The following is an 18,627-nucleotide window of genomic DNA, read 5'->3' as shown; positions in this document are numbered from 1 at the left end:
AAGTCTAGTGTCCTTAGTAAAGCAATGGAAAAATGATGAAGTAAAAGGCACTAAGATTCCAATGTATAAGAATCAGTTAACCTATGCATAGTAGTGATAAATATGAATGCAAAATTAAGAGAACATTTTCACTTACAATAGCATTGAAAACAACAATTTTTCGTTTAAAGTAACTAAATTGTTAGATATATGCACTAAATTATGCAGTACTGCTGAAAGTAATGGAATTAGAAACAGATTAATGAAATAACGTCTCTGTTTATTGGATTAAAGACAATATTGCTAACATGAAAAAAGATACCTACATAAGTGTACAGATTAAATGCAATCCTTATAAAAAATTAACTGACTTTTGTCAATTGACAGATATATCATAAAGCTAACATGAACCCAGAACAGAACCAGAAAAAATTTAAAAGAAGCAATTAATATGAAATTACTATGATTAACTCTTCCTGATTTCAAAATTCAATACAAAGATCATAGTAAGTAACACACAATTGTAATGGTATTGGTATATAGATCAAGTTACTAATGTTGAGTTCAATTATTTATAGTCAATTTATTGTTCAGGGGTGCCAAGATAATTCAATGATTAAAATGCTAAATAAATTAAAATGATGCTGGCACAATTTAACATCCACCTATGGGGGAAACACATTTGGACATCATCTCAAACCATATTTAATTATACATTTAATATCATATGCAAAAGTTAAAAGCTCCTATAAGAAATATAGGAGCATTGCAGAGAGATAGGAAGAGGCGACTCCCCCCATCTCTCCGTGCTTCCTGCAGCCTGGCAGTCATGCCCAAGAACTGTCTCTGGTGTCATAAAAGCTCATTAACGGCTATCATCCAGAGACTCATAAATAAGTCTCTCAGAAGAGAGCAACACGAGCAACAGACTGTAGGAGATGTCGCCACACCCCAAATTCACCATCCAATTAAAAAAATTAAATTAACCTCAGCTGTATCACTGTATTTAAAGTTTTAGAATTCCCAAAGCACACAGCCCCAAATGCAGTCATGTGACATCTCATACTCTACACCACTGATGTACCAAGACAAGGGCTTAACTACTCCAGGGAAAAACACAACAATACTCACACACTTTCCTCTAAGGAAACTTTTTCTGGATCATTTTTACCTGAATATTCTTAACATGCAATATGAAATAAGTTATTTAAATCCTGCATTTGAAATATGGTGGTGGGAAGGTGTAATGATGGTGAAATTGGTGTTGGAATATAAAATGTAATAAATTATTGTGGACAACTTTACAAAAATAGAATAAAATATTTTTAAATGGGAAAAATTAAAATACTATTGACAAAAGTAGAATAAATCAGTGCAAAGTAATTAAATTAAAAATAAAATGAAAATGACCAGCTGTGAAAAAAATGTATAGAACAAATTTTTGTAACCTAAGTTAGGCAATATTTTCTTTATTACTATACCAAGTTACAACAAAATAGATAAACTTTTATTTATCAAAATTAAAACCATTTTTCTCTCAATGAACACCACTGGGAAAATAAAAGGACAACCCACAGAGTGTGGAAATAATTCGTAAATCTTCAATTCAATAAATAAATGAATAGATTGTTGCAGTTCAACAAATGGAAGAAAAGAACTGAACTTGGAGGCAAGTGATTGAAACTGACACATACTGTGCATAATGGAATCCTAGTTTGTCCTGGTTGTCTAAGAATATCTGGGAATGGCCATAGAGATCCTGATGGGATCTCTACAATAATGGGAGGTCCTACTCACCCCAAATAAATAAAATATGGAACTAGAAATAACTCACTTACCTCTGTTCCGGAATTTTAAATAAGTAAAGGGCACTGTCCCAAGGAGCAAATAACAAAGGAATTGAAATCCAGCTGAGATGAAAGAGCAAATCCTGTTACAACTTTTAACTAAAACAGAGAAAGCAAGTATTAACAAATTAGAAATAAATGGTGGTCATTAAATGGTATGAAAATGATTATCTGAAAAATAGCATAGTTATTGTTTCATATAATAAAACCTATAGAAAGCCCAGACTATGAATTTAGTTTATTGATTGCGGCAGAGTCTAGTAAAATTAGACTTTTAGATCTCACAGAACTAGAAAGGACTCATTTTCTTAGTTATTATCATATATTCCGTACCATATTCAGTTAGGAGAATTGAAAGAGGTTCAGGATACTTCATCGGATTTTTGGTAAATTTAAATATCATTGAATTGAAAAGCTTTCACTTGCAACACTAAATTGACTGAAAGAAAAGCAATTTTCTTGAATCACCAGATTCTGAACAACCCTCAGATTTTATTGCCCAGTAAGGAGCTCATCTGTATAAGTTAAGTAGAATTCATTAAATTGATTTTTCCATGTATTACTAAAATGTGTGTTCATAAAATTTGAAACTTTATATTACTATAAAAATAACTAAAAGATAGTTTTTAAAGAAGTTTAATTGAGATACAATTATGATTTCACATTTTATAGACTTTTTTGAGAGTCAAAGAAGAGCTACTCATATAATTGACCATAGTATAAATAATATCATTGGTAGATATCATGGAACCAAACTGAAGAAAATTACACTGATAAACATAGAACAAAATACATTTTGAGTTGATAATCTTCTCAAAAATTTAATCTTCAATTAAAATACATAAAAAACAACACCTAAACAAAATATCACAAGTAAGCGTATTGATCAAACAGAGTTTGCCCCCAACATGTATTCCTTCCAATACTAGGCTCTGCCACTTATGAACTATGTGATTCATGAAATGTTCACAATGATAGCACTTATATTTTGGAATAATTAAACAAACATTTTCAATAAAATCTTTATTACAATGCATAGTACTGATTCAGTATATGTGGTACAGTTTATGAATTAAAGAAATTAGTACAATATATTGTAGCTTTTACTTTATTTTACTTCTTTTAAATTATCTGCTCAAACTTCAGATTCATATCCACTCACCTAGAAGTTTATTCAACTGTATTATCTATTTTAGGTGATGGCTGGAAAATGGATTATTTTATAAAATATATGGTGCTAGAATCCAATGGTTGTAATGGAAGAATATTGGTAGTTCAATAGGGTAAAATCAAAGAACATGCCCTAAAGCTTCCTCTAGAAGGATTTTAGAATTGGTTGACAAATGTTATACAGTTTTGCCTCTGCCTTTCAAGAGACATATACTTAATTATTTCACCCTTGTTGCAGTAGTTACCTTTTCTGGTGACACATGGACAGAATTGAATTAAAATAATAGAAATTATTATTGCATAAACTGGAATTAAAACACTCATCAATATGTGATCTGTTTTAAACACATCATCTGAAAGAGAGGACAGAGTAAAATCAATAAAAACATAACAGAGAGCACCATCATATTGGGAAAATTATTGCTGTTAAATCCTCAGGTTTTGTATTTTCATTACTTTTTATTTTTTATTTTATTTTTTTTTGCTTTTTGGGTCACGCCCAGCGATGCTCAAGGGTTACTCCTGGCTTTGCACACAGGAATTACTCCTGGCGGTGCTTGCTTGGGGGACCATATGGGATGCCAGGGATCGAACCCGGGTCGGCCGCGTGCAAGGCAAACGCCCTACCCGCTGTGCTATCGCTCCGGCCCCTGTATTTTCATTACTTTTTATATTTGGGTCAGTGCTAGATTAGTGAGCTGCTTAAGGACAAGTTCAGAGCTAGGACGTAAATTGAGTATGTAGGAGACACAAAGCAGTGTCTCTCTTGTTTATTTATAAATAGTTCAGCTGAATGTTTCTTGATTGTATAGGGAGCAGTCAAACAGAGTATGGAGCAACTCATGCTGATCACGGAGAGGTTTAATGGTAAAAAACCAGTAGAACATATGCAGCTTGTTTCTGTGATAGTGTTCACACACACACACACACACACACATATAAACACTATCACATATATATGTGTGTGTGTGTGTGTGTGTGTCTGTGTGTCTGTGTGTCTCTGTGTGTCTCTCTGTGTGTGTCTCTCTGTGTATATTTACAAAAATGACTGTTGGTCCACAGAACTTAGTTAACCTGGGTGGGAAAAGGGGTGGGAAGGAGCCCTAGGGACAGTTTTGTTTTTCCTCCCCCCCCCACCCACCCCCCCACACACTATTTAAACACCGTAGTTTGCAAAGTTGTTCATGATGATTTGTTATAGGCATGCAATATTCCGACACCATTCTTATTACCACTGTGTGGTTTTTTTTCCTCTTCCCTCCACAGTTGTCTCCATTTTTCCAACCACCCCTCAAGCCTCTCCCTGTAACGGGCCCACAATAATTTTGGAGGGAAGCAGGCAATTTGGTGGTGGGTGTGGTGTTGGAATAAAGTATTTATGAAGCTATCATTAGCAGTATATTAAATCATGATACCTCAATAAAAATAGGGAAGAGAAAGAAAAAGGAAGGTTCTGAAAAAAAAAGGAGTGTTGAGAAGAGGCTCCCTGGGGCTGAAGTGATAGCACAGCGGGTAGGGCGTTTGCCTTGAAGGAGGCCGACCCGGGTTCCATTCCCAGCATCCCATATGGTCCCCTGAGCACCGCCAGGAGTGATTCCTGAATGCAAAGCCAGGAGTAACCCCTGTGCATCGCCAGGTGTGACCCAAAAACAAACAAACAAAAAAAGAGGCTCCCTGTAATGACACTGAAAACACTAACTACTGACTATTCTGCTCCTATAGTCCACTTTAATTTCTCTACATAGATGTTAGCTATGGGTATATTTCTCAGACAGAAATCTTTGAGACAAATAGTTTTCTGATTTTCTTGGGAATCTTGTCTATAAAATATATCTCACTCCTCTTAGTAGAGAACTCCAAACCACTTTGGGGTGACACTGTCTGATTTAAATCAATACTCAAGCAGGCTAAAACGTTTTGTGTACCTCTGATTATTATTTTTAACATCATCTTTATAATATATTTACATGGGTATTTTTGTGTGGTTTGTAAGGTTTTGGAGATGTATCTTACTCTGTGCTCAAGATAACTCCTAAAGGTACTAGGGGACCATAGATGGTGCTGGGGATTGATTGCAGTCATATGCATGAAAGGAAAATGCTTTAAATACAATATATTTCTCCAGTCCCTGAAATGTATTAACTTTTTAAGTTCAATATTTTCACTCACCCAAGAAACTATTTCCCTGTTTAAAAACACATGGGCTGGAGTGATAGCACAGCCACAGCGGGTAGGGCGTATGCCTTGCACGCAGCCAATCCGGGTTCGATTCCCAGCATCCCACATGGTCCCCTGAGCACCACCAGGAGTAATTCCTGAGTGCATAAGCCAGGAGTAACCCCTGAGCATTGCCGGATGTGACCCAAAAAGCAAAAAAAAAAAAAAAAAAAAACAACACATGGGCATAAAACAGTAAAACTATTTTTTTAAAAAAGTCTTTGATGTCTACCCATCAAATCTTTAAGAAGTGATGGTACATTAACAAATAATAGAATACCTGTGTTCTACATTTCCCTTACACTGTTTTGATAGACTTTTCTCAGTTAAACACTCTTTACTGAAATTTTCAGTAAGTCTTGAATGATATTATTAGTACTAATGTCATGTGAAAGTAAGCAAAGCTCTTTGGTTCTAGTAATTCATTTAAAATTCACAAAAACCCATCAAATATGATAGGTTACACTCATTTCTGAAGATCTGGAAGATAAGTGACTGTACTAAATTCAGTTAAAATTTAGAAATTTGTCCACATATAGAAGGTCTACTGAGATAATGAACTTTAAGTAATACATGAAATATATATTACATATTTTAATTAGGAGTTGCCATTACTCCTCTTATAATGGGTTTCTTCTAAAGCATCCCCTCATCACCTGATCTCATTTGTACTATCAAATCTCACAATGATTATATAGGGTCATTGTCATTGATAACACATGAACCTCTTTAACATTATCTCGGTAATTTTCTCTTTATGTTTGTATATTGACAACCTATCTAAAAAAACTCACCTGTTAAGGTGATATTTGTATGCCTTCCTTTGCCTAATAAAGAATTGAAAATGTAGCAAGTTACGTTGCTCCGGTGCTGAATAGGCAGGAAAAGAGTCATCTCCATGTGGAATAATTTGGCTTCATCCTGTGAATAGGATTTTGACAAGTGTGGAATGACCTCTCCCTTGCTGTTTCTCCACTCCATCTGGGGCTCTGGAAACCATCCTCCTGAGTTACACTCCACCACAAGTCCTTTAATGTTAGAAGCCTGAACATGAACCTGTGTCTTCAAGCCTAATGCTACGGAAAATGAGACAGAGAATTAGTTCCCTGGGATTGGGTTATAATGTTAAAAGGAAAGGGGTCATATTAATTTTGTGCTCTTCGATGTAAGAAGAGGGTTCTCAAAACCACATCCATCCTACAAATCAGCCTCTGCCTACTTTACATGATCTATTCATTGCATAGTATATTTTGGATCTAAAGCCATTCCTCTGTAGTTGTCTCCATCTAAGAATTCCTCCTCTCAGGCTCAGATTAAGCGGGCTGCATATAGACATATATTTGGTATTGGTATCATAGTTAGTTTCTGTCCTTTTTGCAGTGTTTGTATTTTTATGGATTGACAGCATTTGTAGCACTTAGTATCATATAATTTAGTATTTCTTCTATCAATGGCATAATTAATAAGCATGTGCATGAAAATATAATCCAAATAATGCTATATATATATCAAACCCTGTTTCCTTTTTCTTTTCCTTGTGGTCACCCAAGCCTTTACCTGAAAATTTATATTGCTAAATGTATATATTTTTATACACTTCATATTTCAAATCATCACTGCTATTCTGTGACTCTGTTACTTCTACTTTGTGGGACTGGAGAGAAGCAATATAGTCCTTTGAAGGCTGCCCTATAAAATATGGCAAGTGATTGCTCATGTTGCTTCTTCCTCAGCCCACTGGATACAAAGGAATGAATGGAGAGCTACAGTGCTCCAAGAATGATGCAGCCACTCCCCATCAGGGATTTGCTATCTGTTTGGGGAGTGAAAGGGCATATACTTTTGTGGTAGACAAGTTGGATTCAATTAATCCATCTCCATTGTGCCTCATATCACTTTATTTTTTTAAATTTTATTTTCATAGAGTTGTTCACAATATTGGATTACATTCAATATTTCAACACCAATCCCACCATCATTACTCCTTCCCACTACCATTATTTCTAATTTTTTCATCACCATTCAAGCCTTCCCAACAGGCAGATGCTAGGTGAGCCTGGCAAGCTACCCGTGGCGTATTTGATATGCCAAAAACTGTCACAATGGAGATGTTACTGGTGTCTGCTCAAGCAAATCAATGAGCAACGGGATGACAGTGCTACAGTGCTACAGTGCTATTTTTCACATATTTTGGCATAAGGCATAATGAAGACAGTGGTATGTGATGTTCCACCATCAATCTTACCTGCTACACTCAGGTTTATGCTGGCCACATCACTGAAGTTTTCACCTTTAAATAAACACTGATAAGTCCCATCATCAGAAACACTGATATTATGAAGTCTTAGAGTCAGTTTTCCCTTCCCAATGGCTGTTTTCACAAATTCTGTGCGATTTACATATTCTCTGGCAATGTCTTCATTCACCTCATGGCCACCTCTAAAAAGGTAAACAAGCTTGGAACTTTTACCCTTTAACCATTGTACCTCCAAGTTCTCTGCACTTTGTGATGGGGACAACTGGCAACTGAGCTCAGCCTGCCCTCCTACTGTGGCCACCAAATGTCCAGTGGAAGTGATCACTGTCCATTTTTCTGTGGAGAAAGATAAAAGACTAGAATGAATCTGAAATCAATAACATTCTTTTTAATTATTTTATTGATTCACCATGTGGAAAGTTACAAAGCTTTCAGGTTAAAGTCTCAGTTATACAATGCTCAAACACCCATCCCTTCACCAGTGCACATATTCCACCACCAAGAATCACTCCCCCCTTCCCCCCACCTCCCCAGCCCCCCATCCCGCATGTGTAACTGGTAAATTTCACTTTACTTTCACTTTACTTTGATTACATTCAATATTTAAACAAAAAATTCACTATTATTGATTAGGAGTTTCTCCCTCCTAAAGTCAATCTGCTGAAAAGAAAGCATTTGGTAATTTGTTTTCCATTGCTGAGAATGAAGAGATATGAGGTCAGGAGGCCGCACCAGCAGCAGCATAGTTTTGGATTTCTGTATTTTAATATTTTAGTAACTAAGTCCAGAGAAATGTCTGCCAGGAATCGCAACATTGTAAGCTTGTACCTCTCAGCTACTTTATATTCCACATATGAGTGCGATCTTTCTATGTCTGTCTCTTTCTTTCTGACTCATTTCGCTCAGCATGATACTTTCCATGTTGATCCACTTATATGCAAATTTCATGACTTCATGTTTTCTGACAGCTACGTAGTATTCCATTGTGTAAATATACCAGAGTTTCTTTAGCCAATCATCTGTTTTCGGGCACTCTGGTTTTTTCCATACTGTGGCTATAGTAAACAGAGAGGCAATGAACATGGAAATGCAGATGTCATCTCTACTATACCTTTTTGCCTCTCCGGGATATATTCCCAGGAGTGGTATTGCTGGGTCAATTGAGCTCCCATTTGGGCTCAATTTCTAACTTTTTGAGAATCGTCCATATTGTTTTCCAAAAGGGCTGAACCAGTCGGCATTCCCACCAGCAGTGAAGGAGAGTCCCTTTCTCCCCACATCCACGCCAACACCGGTTGCTTTTGTTCTTTGGGATGTGGGCCAGTCTCTGTGGTGTGAGATGATATCTCATTGTTGTTTTGATCTGCATCTCCCTGATAATTAGTGATGTTGAACATTTTCTCATGTGCCTCTCAGCCATTCGGATTTCTTCTTTGGAAAAGTTTCTGTTCATTTCATCACCCCATTTTTTGATCGGGTGGCAGTTTTCTTCTTATGGAGTTCAACCAGTGCATTTTTTAAAATTAAATCAATAACATTTTTTGCTAGACATTGAAGGACACACACTAAATTCTTTCCATCTTAATGGGCCATTAAAATGTCAAGTTCTGACTATATATCTTTCTGCTTAAGCAAATATTACATTTTTGTAAAGAAAAATACCACAACTTTGAAAATATGTCCTCTTGAAGGATTCTAGGAAGATTGCAGAATAAGAAGCACCAGGAATTGGTCTCCTATTAGAAAATACTCATATTGGTAGAATCTACTTTATGTACCTGTTTAGATTTCTGGATTCTTTTATAGTTGATGTACTATTATAATAAGTTTTGGGGGAAAATGTTGAATGGAAATTGTGTTAATTTGCGTTATTGCAGTAGTAATTATTATAGCTCAGTGGCAGGAAACTGAATGCTTTCCTAGAGTTGCTTATATACAGCTTATGGGAACCAGAGTTGGATAAAGAAAGTTGTGCTCATAATATCAAGAAATTTTGCTATGATCATTGTCTGCTGCTTCTTATCAGAGATGTTCAGATAAGGAGGAAAATCATTGTTATATACTCCCAACTCCTCAGCTAAAATTACTCCTGAGAAGTGAAATAGACTTTAATTTACCCCCTTAAGTTTTCTTTTTTCCCCTTTAGGAAACAACAAGATTTAGTAAAAATTAGGACCTGGATAGGTAGGGAAACTTAGAAAGTGGTTATATAGGACCAACAAAAGGCACATATTGATAAACAAATTAAAAAGATCTGGCACTTACACTTCAGGCTAACCCTTGGTAGCCAAGTCTACAAAATAAAACAAAAATGTAAAAATGAAACAATCATAAAAATAACAAATTCTAGAGAAGGGGAAGAATCTGTTTCTAGCTTATACATTAACAGAGTCAAATGTACAGGTTTTAAATTTAAAAATCAGAAGGTATACAAAACAGAATCTATGAAATTTTGGCCATTTAAAAATATTTTTCTAATGGTGGGATTGGTGTTTGAATATTAAATGTAATCAAATATTGTGCGCTACTTTATAAAATAAAAATATTAAAAATATTTTTCTTGACCATTTTTATAAAGTACCATGATTTATAATATTATCATTATATTTTTCATGTATATATCATTTCAACACCATCCCTCCTACCAGAGGATTCACCCCCCTCCACACCAGATCTCAAAGACCTCTCCCTCCCACACCACTCTCAGGTAAAGTCAATCCTGTAAACAAAATTCTCAGTTCTAATACCATTGGCCGTATGTTTCCTTATTTTTTTTATACAAAACATATGAGATATATCGTTCTCTGATTGTGGAGGTGGTAATATCTAAACATATACAGATGAATAAAACAGAACTTCTAAATTCCACAAAATTGTAAATCAATAATATGCTGATAAAAATGCCAAAAACTACATCTTTTATAGATAAATTTAAATTTAATAAATTCATGGTATTAATAATTATATGCTAACACATTTTAAATTTTACATGGAATAGCAAAATACTATAAACATGTAATTTAATAACAGGAGAATTAAAAAAATTTAAAGGAAAATCTGAATAGGCCTGTGAATCACCCTGAGATATAAAATTTGTTCCTGATTGGGTTTCAGCCATGAAGTTTCCAACACCCATCCCTTCATCAGTATACAGTTCCTGTCACCAATGTCCCCAATTTCCCTTCTGTGCCCTTTCCCACCCCCAGTCTGCTTCTACAGACACTTTCCATCTCTCTCTCTATCTCTCTCTCTCTGTCTCTCCCTTCCCCTATCTCCATCTTTCTCTGTCTGTCTGTCTGTCTCTACTTTTCAGAGACTGTGGTTTGCAATACTGTTGTTTCTGAAATATTATCAAGTATATCACTTTACCTCCTTTCAGTACTCAACTCTTGTTCAAAGTGTGGTTTATTCTAAAAAGATAATGCTGGTTTTATGTTAGAAAATATTGAGTTGTGAATAAGACTGAAGTGTCTGCACTAATGTTTAAAATAAATGAAACATTATTATTTTAAAGGTATAAAATTTCAACAAGCTAAGAATCTTTCTTAGTCTAATAGAGGGCAACTATAAATGCCATACTCAATGGTGAAGTCCTGAGAAGTTTTTGTCTTGCCTTTTAGAGAAACTCTTTTAATACCTGAAAAACTGGTTCCAATGATATAAATTCCCCTTAGCATTGCTTGTCTGTTGATGCTTCCTATCCTTCCTTTAAAGCTGAATGATAATCTAGCTGGATGGAATATTCTTGGTAAGGTGTTATTTTAGTGAGGATTAATTTTTACTCTATCCCACCATTTTCTTCTGGTCTGCAGAGTCTCATTTTGATAGATATTCAAATGTTATGGGAGTTCTTTCTTCAGTCTTGCAGCTTTCAATGTTCTGCCTCTGTCATTCTTGCTACAATGTGCCTGAAAGTTTTTCTATTTTTGTCTATTTTCAGTAGGATCCTTTGGGTCTCTCAGATCTGAGAGTACCTGTATTCTTCAACTCCAGGCTTTTTTTCTACAATAAATAGGGTCTCCTATTTATTGGACTAATAGGGTCTCCATTTAACTTGCCTTTCTGTTCCTCAGGGACATAATTTGATGACTCATATTATTCCTTTTGAATTCATTCCTGTAGTTCTCCAGCATGCTGTTTACTTTTTTCAATTTTTTTCACTGTCTGTTTTTTTATAGAAGTTTCCTGCATTTCATCTTGACATTTACTGATCTTTTCCTCAGCTATTGTCATTTTGTTGCTTATGTCTTCTATTGGGTTTTTTTTATTTCACATACCATACCCTTCACTCCTTTAACTTCTCATTGTAGTTTTCTCATTTCTGTCTCCTAGTTTCTTATGTTTTGCTGACTACCTGCACCATCACTTCTTTGTCCTCATAAAATATCCTCAACATAAAGTCTCTAAAGTCATGATCTGAGAGATTACAGAGATGGTTGATACAGGTAGAGCCTTTCATGCTATTAATTTCACTCCTTGAGCTAGGTAGGTTATAATTGTCTTCCCTATTGTTTCTATTACACTGTCATCCTATTGTTCTTCAATTTGCTCTAGTGGGCACCAGTAACGTCTCCATTGTGAGACTTGTTACTGTTTTTGGCATATCGAATATGCCACGGGTAGCTTGCCAGACTCTGCTGTGTGGGCGGGATACTCTCTGTAGCTTGCCGGGCTCTCTGAGAGGGACGGAGGAATCGAACCCAGGTTGGCTGCATGCAAGGCAAGCGCCCTACCCGGAGAATCCTGCAAGCTATTGAGAATATCTTGCCTGCATGGCAGAGCCTGGCAAGCTACCCATGGTGTATTCAATATGCCAAAAACAGTAACAAGTTTCACAATGAAGACGTTACTGGTGTCCACTAGAGCAAATTGATGAGCAACAGGATGACAGTGATAGTGATACGGATTGTTTCTGTTGTTTTGAGGGTGAATCTTTGTAGTTTGCCCCTCTGGGAGTCTCTGAAGGATTGGATCTAGGGTTGCTTTATTCTTTTCCTGCCTGTCTTAATTCAGGGACAGGGGGACATATAAGTGTGTACAGTGTGATGAGGTCAGGATACAAGCAACAGTGTGTGGAATTATGGATGCTGGATATGGATGTGGTCCAAATAATGGGCAGACTAATAGAATTAATTGAAAACTCATTAAAAAATCTATACATGTATGAACAACTAATTCTCAATGAAGAAGCTAAAAGCATATGTTGGAGAAAGGAAAATATTTTGAAGTAAACAACTTCTTACAAAAGGATGTGATGTGACACTCTTTGATGCCACACACAAAATGGATTTAACAAAAATGAATTAAAGTGTTAAATATAAGCCCTGAAGCCACAAAATACATAGAAGAAATTATGCAATTCAGTGTTTAACATTGACCTTAGAAATATTTCACAAATGAGATTTATCTCCATATGAAAAGCAAACAAAGCAAAAATAAGCCAATAGGACAATATCAAAATAGCTTTTTCAACTCCAAAAAAAAAAGTTGACAAAATAGAGAGTCTAGCTACTGAAAGAAAGATTATTTACAGATCATATATCTGGGAAATGATTAACATCCTTTACTTCTGAAGGATAAGTTTTGAGGGATATAGAATATTAGGTTTGTGGTTTCTCCTCAACACTTTAACTATTTCATTTTGCTCTTTCCATGCTTGGTGATTTCTGAAATGCCTGATAAACTTTTAATTTTTACTGATATATAAGCAATACCCCAGTTTCTTTTATTTATTCCTTTGATTTGCTAAAATTTTAATGTAATATTCCTGGGTGTAAAATTTTATACTTACACATCTTGATGTTCTCTGGATGTGTGATTTTGTTTGAAATCAGTATGAGAAATTTTGTCATTGTTACTGCAAATATCTTATCAATCTTTCTAATTTTTATATACCCCATTGCTGGTATAGAATCCACTTTTTTTTTCTTTTTGGGTTGCACACAGAGATGCTCAGAGGTTACTCCTGGCTCTGCGCTCAGGAATTACTCCTGGCAGTGCTCGGGGGACCATATAGGATGCTGAGAATAGAATTCTAGTTGGCCGCGTGCAAGGCAAACACCCTACCCGCTGTGCTACCACTCCAGGCCCTATAGCACACATTTTTGTAGTTGTCTCTCAGATCTTATATTTTTCTCTTCTTTTTTTTACAAGAGAAAGATTTATACGATCTGAAGAGAAACCAGAGAGTCTCTTGCCCGCACGCCTGGCTGTCTTCCCCGAGGCCCCTCGGAGGGGATGGGCTCCAGCTTCCCTCCCCACCCCAAGCAGAGCTCCTGGCAGCCGAAGACCACCGGAACCTAGCTGTAGCCATGCTGGAGGCTCCTCTCTACACATTTGGACAGGCCTCATGCATGAAGGTACCGGCAGAGGAACCCAGGTGTGTGTGATCCCATCAACGGCCAACATCCAGAGAGAGACTTAAAAGCAAGCTCTCAGAAGTGCGAGGCCACAAAGCGGCTGCGCGATATCTTTAGCCTACTTCTCCCTCTAGGAGAAACTGGCAATCTTCTGAGAGTTTCCTGCCCCCATGGGACAGCCTTGCAAGCTTCCCATGGTGTATTTATATGCAAAATCCAGTAACAAGCTGGATCTCATTCCCCTGACCCTGAAGAGCCTCCAGTGCAACATGGTTACGAGGGCCAAGTCGAGATAGACTTCTAAGATCTCAGGGAAAGGATGAAATGAGATGTTACTGGGCCCACCGGAGAAATCGGTGATTAACAGGATATTGTGATTGTGTGATTGTGATTTTTACAAGAACTGGATATTTCTAATTATATGTCCTCAAGCTTAGGAATTTTTTCTCAACCATGTCATCAAGTATACCAATTAAACCATCAAAGGCATTCTTCTCTTATGCTAATGGTGTATTTTTAAAATTACATAGTTTTTCTTTTATTCTTTCCTGAATTTGTATTATTGCTTATATTGTCCATCTATTCTTATATAGTACGTATTTTTTCTATTAGAGCATTTAGCATATTGTTTAGTTTATTTTTGTCTTGCTTTAAAATTTAACTTAATCTTTTACAATAGTAAAATACTTTTTATTTTATACTATTAGTGTTGTTACAGCATGCCCACTACCAGGGTGTTAGGATCCCTCAACCATTAACCCAAGTCTCCAAGTCCAGCACAGTCAGATCACAGTTGACCATGCTTTGGGTTTGTTTACATTGGGGAATACCTAATTTCTCACTTTGTTTATTTATACGCTGCAAATGAGTGAGATCACTTGGTGTTTGACTTTCCAAAATCAATATCCTGACTTCCACTAATGGTTTCCAAGTTACAGCAAATTGGAAATTTTCCTCTTTATCTTATAGCTGAATGGTATTCAATTGTGTCTATATACCATAATTTCTTCTTTTGTTGCTGGGCATTTGGGCCTTTTCTAGATATTGATATTGTAACACAATTCTGTGATGAGCATAGGTATGTCCTTTTAAATTAATGTTATTGTGTTAAGAAGCCTAGGAATGAAATTAAAAGGTGAAATAAATTCTCTATTTTTTATTTTATTAAAAAGTTCCAAATATATATATATATTTTGCTTTTTGGGTCACACCCAGCGATGCTCAGGGGTTACTCCTGGCTTTGCACTCAAGAATTACTCCTGGCAGTGCTTGGGGGACCATATGGGATGCCGGGGATCGAACCCGGGTTGTCCGAGTGCAAGGCAAACGCCCTACCCGCTGTGCTATCGCTCCGGCCCCCCAAATAATTTTTAAAGAGACTTAATATCCAGTCTAATTGTTCCAACAATCTTGCCAAATCAAAGTTTAGTCTGTTTGCAACAGCCCAGAAGTCTTTTTATTTTTTAGTTTATGATGCCTTGCAATTTTTTTTTCTTGTTGAAAATCTAATTTTATGTACTGAGTAGAAAGAACTATAGTAAAAGTATTTTGTTTATATTGGTAAGGTATATGGGAGAGGTGACATTTTAAAGTCCTGTATTAGCACTCATACTTTTGAAAACCCCTGCCCTGTACATGTTTCTTAGTTCCCCTACATCCAATGTTAGTTGAAGAAAAGTGTCTATAGGTAAATGGAGTAGAATATTTTCCTAACCCCAGTTCAGTAAGGCTCTGATAAAACACAGACTCTTGTAAAATCTTGTCTTTTGAGAGTAAACCTTGTTAAGAAGAGCATATTTCAGAATTAATACTCTTCCTCCCATCCCTATGAAATGCAAAAGGAAACTTTTCTTTAACATTCACTTTGAAAACCTAGTCAAGTCATGAAGGTGGGACCCCTACTTTTATCATCTCTCAGACTTATTCACACTGAATATCTGTCAATAATGATCATAGTTTACATTATCCTACTCTGATACTAATTTCCAGGTTTGGGGTTTTGAATATTGTGGATCTTGCTATTCTCTCATCTATGTCTCCAATTTTTAAATTTATATTAGAATGAAATCATAATTTAATATTTCCATACTTGCTCAGGTCATTATCCACACGTTCGGACAAGCCTCAAGCATGGGGGAGCCGGCAGAGGAACCCAGGTGTGTGGGACCCAGGGCTGAGATCTCCAAGGCTGCTTGGATCAGGTCTGGGCCTCTTCTACCCAGATCCCCCATTTTCCAGTAGCTAGGTAGTCATACCTAGAGACTACCCCCAGCGCCATGTAATCCCATCAATGGCCAACATCCAGAAATTATAAAACTAAGCTCCTGGCATTGCAGCCACAGGACATCTAATAGCCTAGTTCTCCCTCTTAGAGAACCTGACAAGCTACCAATAGTCTATTGTCCACTTGAGAGAGCCTGGTAAGCGCCCTTGGCCTATTCATATCCAAAATACAGTACAGATATATACATACCTTTCGGGGAGCCCAGCAAGCTACCAAGAGTATCCTGCCTGCACACCAGAGCCTGGCAAGCCACCCATGGCGTATTCGATATGCCAAAAACAATAACAATAGGTCTCATTCCCCTGACCCTGTAAGAGCCTCCAATCATTGGGAAAGACAAGTAAGGAGAGGCTGCTAAAATCTCAGGGCTGAGTATAATAGAGACGTTACCGGTGCCCGCTTGAGTAAATCAACAAATGGGATGACAGTGATACAGTGATACATGCTGGAATAGAATAGAAATCTTTCCAAATATTTTTTCACTAACTGTGACTTTATACAAAAAATATATATGTGTATGTGTATATATATGTATATGTATGTGTATATGTATTTCAACTTCTTACCTGAAGTTGAAATTTTCACTTGTAGAAGAATGAATGCCACACAGTACCCAGAACAAAAGAAGCATTTAGGATTCATTGCACCTGTAAAGATGACAAGGATAAAGCCATAGAAGAAAATAGTGGGTTGGGATATTCAAAGTACACAACCTTGAGACTATTTCCTCTCAGAATATCACTCCTCTCAGTACTCAACAAAATGATGGTATCCATCCACATTGGGTCCAATCAATTCCTCACTCTCACTGATTAAGTCTTTAATGTTTCTTTCTTTTTAACTTTGAGACCTAATTTACTAAATTAACATTTCTTTGAAAGTTATAACAAATGGAGTAGAAAAAATGAATAGTAAAAAGAACTAAAATCTAGCAGCAAAATAATATAATTTCTTCCAAGTGGCAAATTTCCTGCACCCTAACCAAAAGGCATTACTGGTTATAATACCTTTATATAAAACTAAGTAAATTATTTAGTAAATTATAAGGTACATACACTGCATGCAAACTATTCAAATTTTATTTGAAAAGGGATTAAGATTATTAAAATGCATACATTAAAACCTAGGGCAACAGATACTTTTTAATAAAAGAGAAAATAAGTTAATAGAGGAAATATGATAAAATATTAAAATTTCCCAGTTTAATGAATAAAAAATTATAAAAATGAAATACAGAGCTAGAGAAATTGTACAGAAGGTAAGAGCTTACTTTATACTCTACAACATTCAGATTCAATCTTCAATACTGCAAAGAATCCCCTGAGGCACTCCAAAAGTGATCTCTAAACAGAACTAGGAATAAGCCCTAAGCACAGTGTGGTGTGGCCCAAACCCTCTCCCCACAAATTAAAAAACAAATTAAATCATTGTCATAGATTTTAAGTCAATCAAATCAGAAAACAATTACAATATGACTGGCTAAAATGCCAGCTACAGCAGATCTCCACAAACTGAGATGAGCCTCATCCATGAATGTATCTGTTGAAAAATCACTTATGAGTATTTTGTGACTCAGGCTCTCATAGAGTTGGGGATGAGCAGCATCCCCCTACCCCCTGTTCTTCAGGAAACCTAACAGCCATGCCCAAAAACTGCCTCTGGTGTCATATAAGCTTATTTAACCAGCCGTGATTCATAGACTCACAAATTAATCTCAGAGGGGATCAACAAGCTGCAGAGATGCCTTAGACCCTAAAGTCACCATCCAGTTAAAAATTTAACTCCTGCTGTATTATCTTATTTCAAATTTTAGAATTCCTGGAGTGTGCTGCTGTGTGACATCCCATACTCTATACCACTGCTGTACCAGGAATAGCACACATTGGATGGGATGTAAGGTAGAAGGAAACAAATCTCAGTTAAAAAAAATTTTAGCACACAAGGCTCAACCTGTACCAACATGTTTGTAATCTCTTATACAAGGGCTCAATGGCTCCAGGGCAAGATACAACAATTTCACATACTTTCTTTCAAAGAAAACTTTTGAGATCACTTTTAGAGAATTATTCATAACAAGCAATACAAAATAAATTATTTAGGTCTTGTCTTGGGGTCAAGCTTTGGGAATCTATGTGAAAGTTTTAGAAATATGGTGGTAGGAAAGTGTGATGGTGGTGGGATTGGTATTGGAATATTGAATGTAATAAATTATTGTGAATCTTATAAAATAAAATGGAATTTAAACATAAATAACCAACTGAAGGTGATTAGATTAAATAATAATACCCAAATGTAATCTGTTTACCATAACCAACTTTAGTATAAAGACATGAAACGCTATCATGTTATATTGCTCTGACTCTAGGAATTGGTTTCTATGCTTTCTACAAAACATCTTTATTTCCCAGTCTTGAATAGTGAGTCCTGTAGGATATGAATCTTACTAATAAACCTTTCCATAGTTCATGGTTCTTTCTCAAAATTTAATTTTCTAACACCATGGTTTTCTGTTTT

General features: G+C 36.1%; 1 protein-coding gene across 1 annotated transcript in view; it reads right to left on the bottom strand.

The window, feature by feature from the left end:
• Positions 1 to 16,755, bottom strand: part of LOC101540732 (selection and upkeep of intraepithelial T-cells protein 7-like) — a 33,016-nt gene extending 16,261 nt beyond the window's left edge. Inside the window, exons 1-3 of the mRNA XM_055138397.1 lie at positions 16,680 to 16,755; positions 7,459 to 7,806; positions 6,008 to 6,289 (exon numbers count right to left, since the gene is read on the bottom strand). Coding sequence (XP_054994372.1) covers positions 6,008 to 6,289; positions 7,459 to 7,806; positions 16,680 to 16,755 — 706 coding nt within the window. The remainder of the gene's footprint in view (positions 1 to 6,007; positions 6,290 to 7,458; positions 7,807 to 16,679) is intronic.
• Positions 16,756 to 18,627: the final 1,872 nt, after the last annotated feature.

The sequence above is a fragment of the Sorex araneus genome, chromosome 5, assembly GCF_027595985.1.
Source record: "Sorex araneus isolate mSorAra2 chromosome 5, mSorAra2.pri, whole genome shotgun sequence".
In the NCBI taxonomy this organism is placed as follows: Eukaryota; Metazoa; Chordata; class Mammalia; order Eulipotyphla; family Soricidae; genus Sorex; species Sorex araneus.
This window is presented reverse-complemented; position numbering and strand designations above follow the sequence as displayed.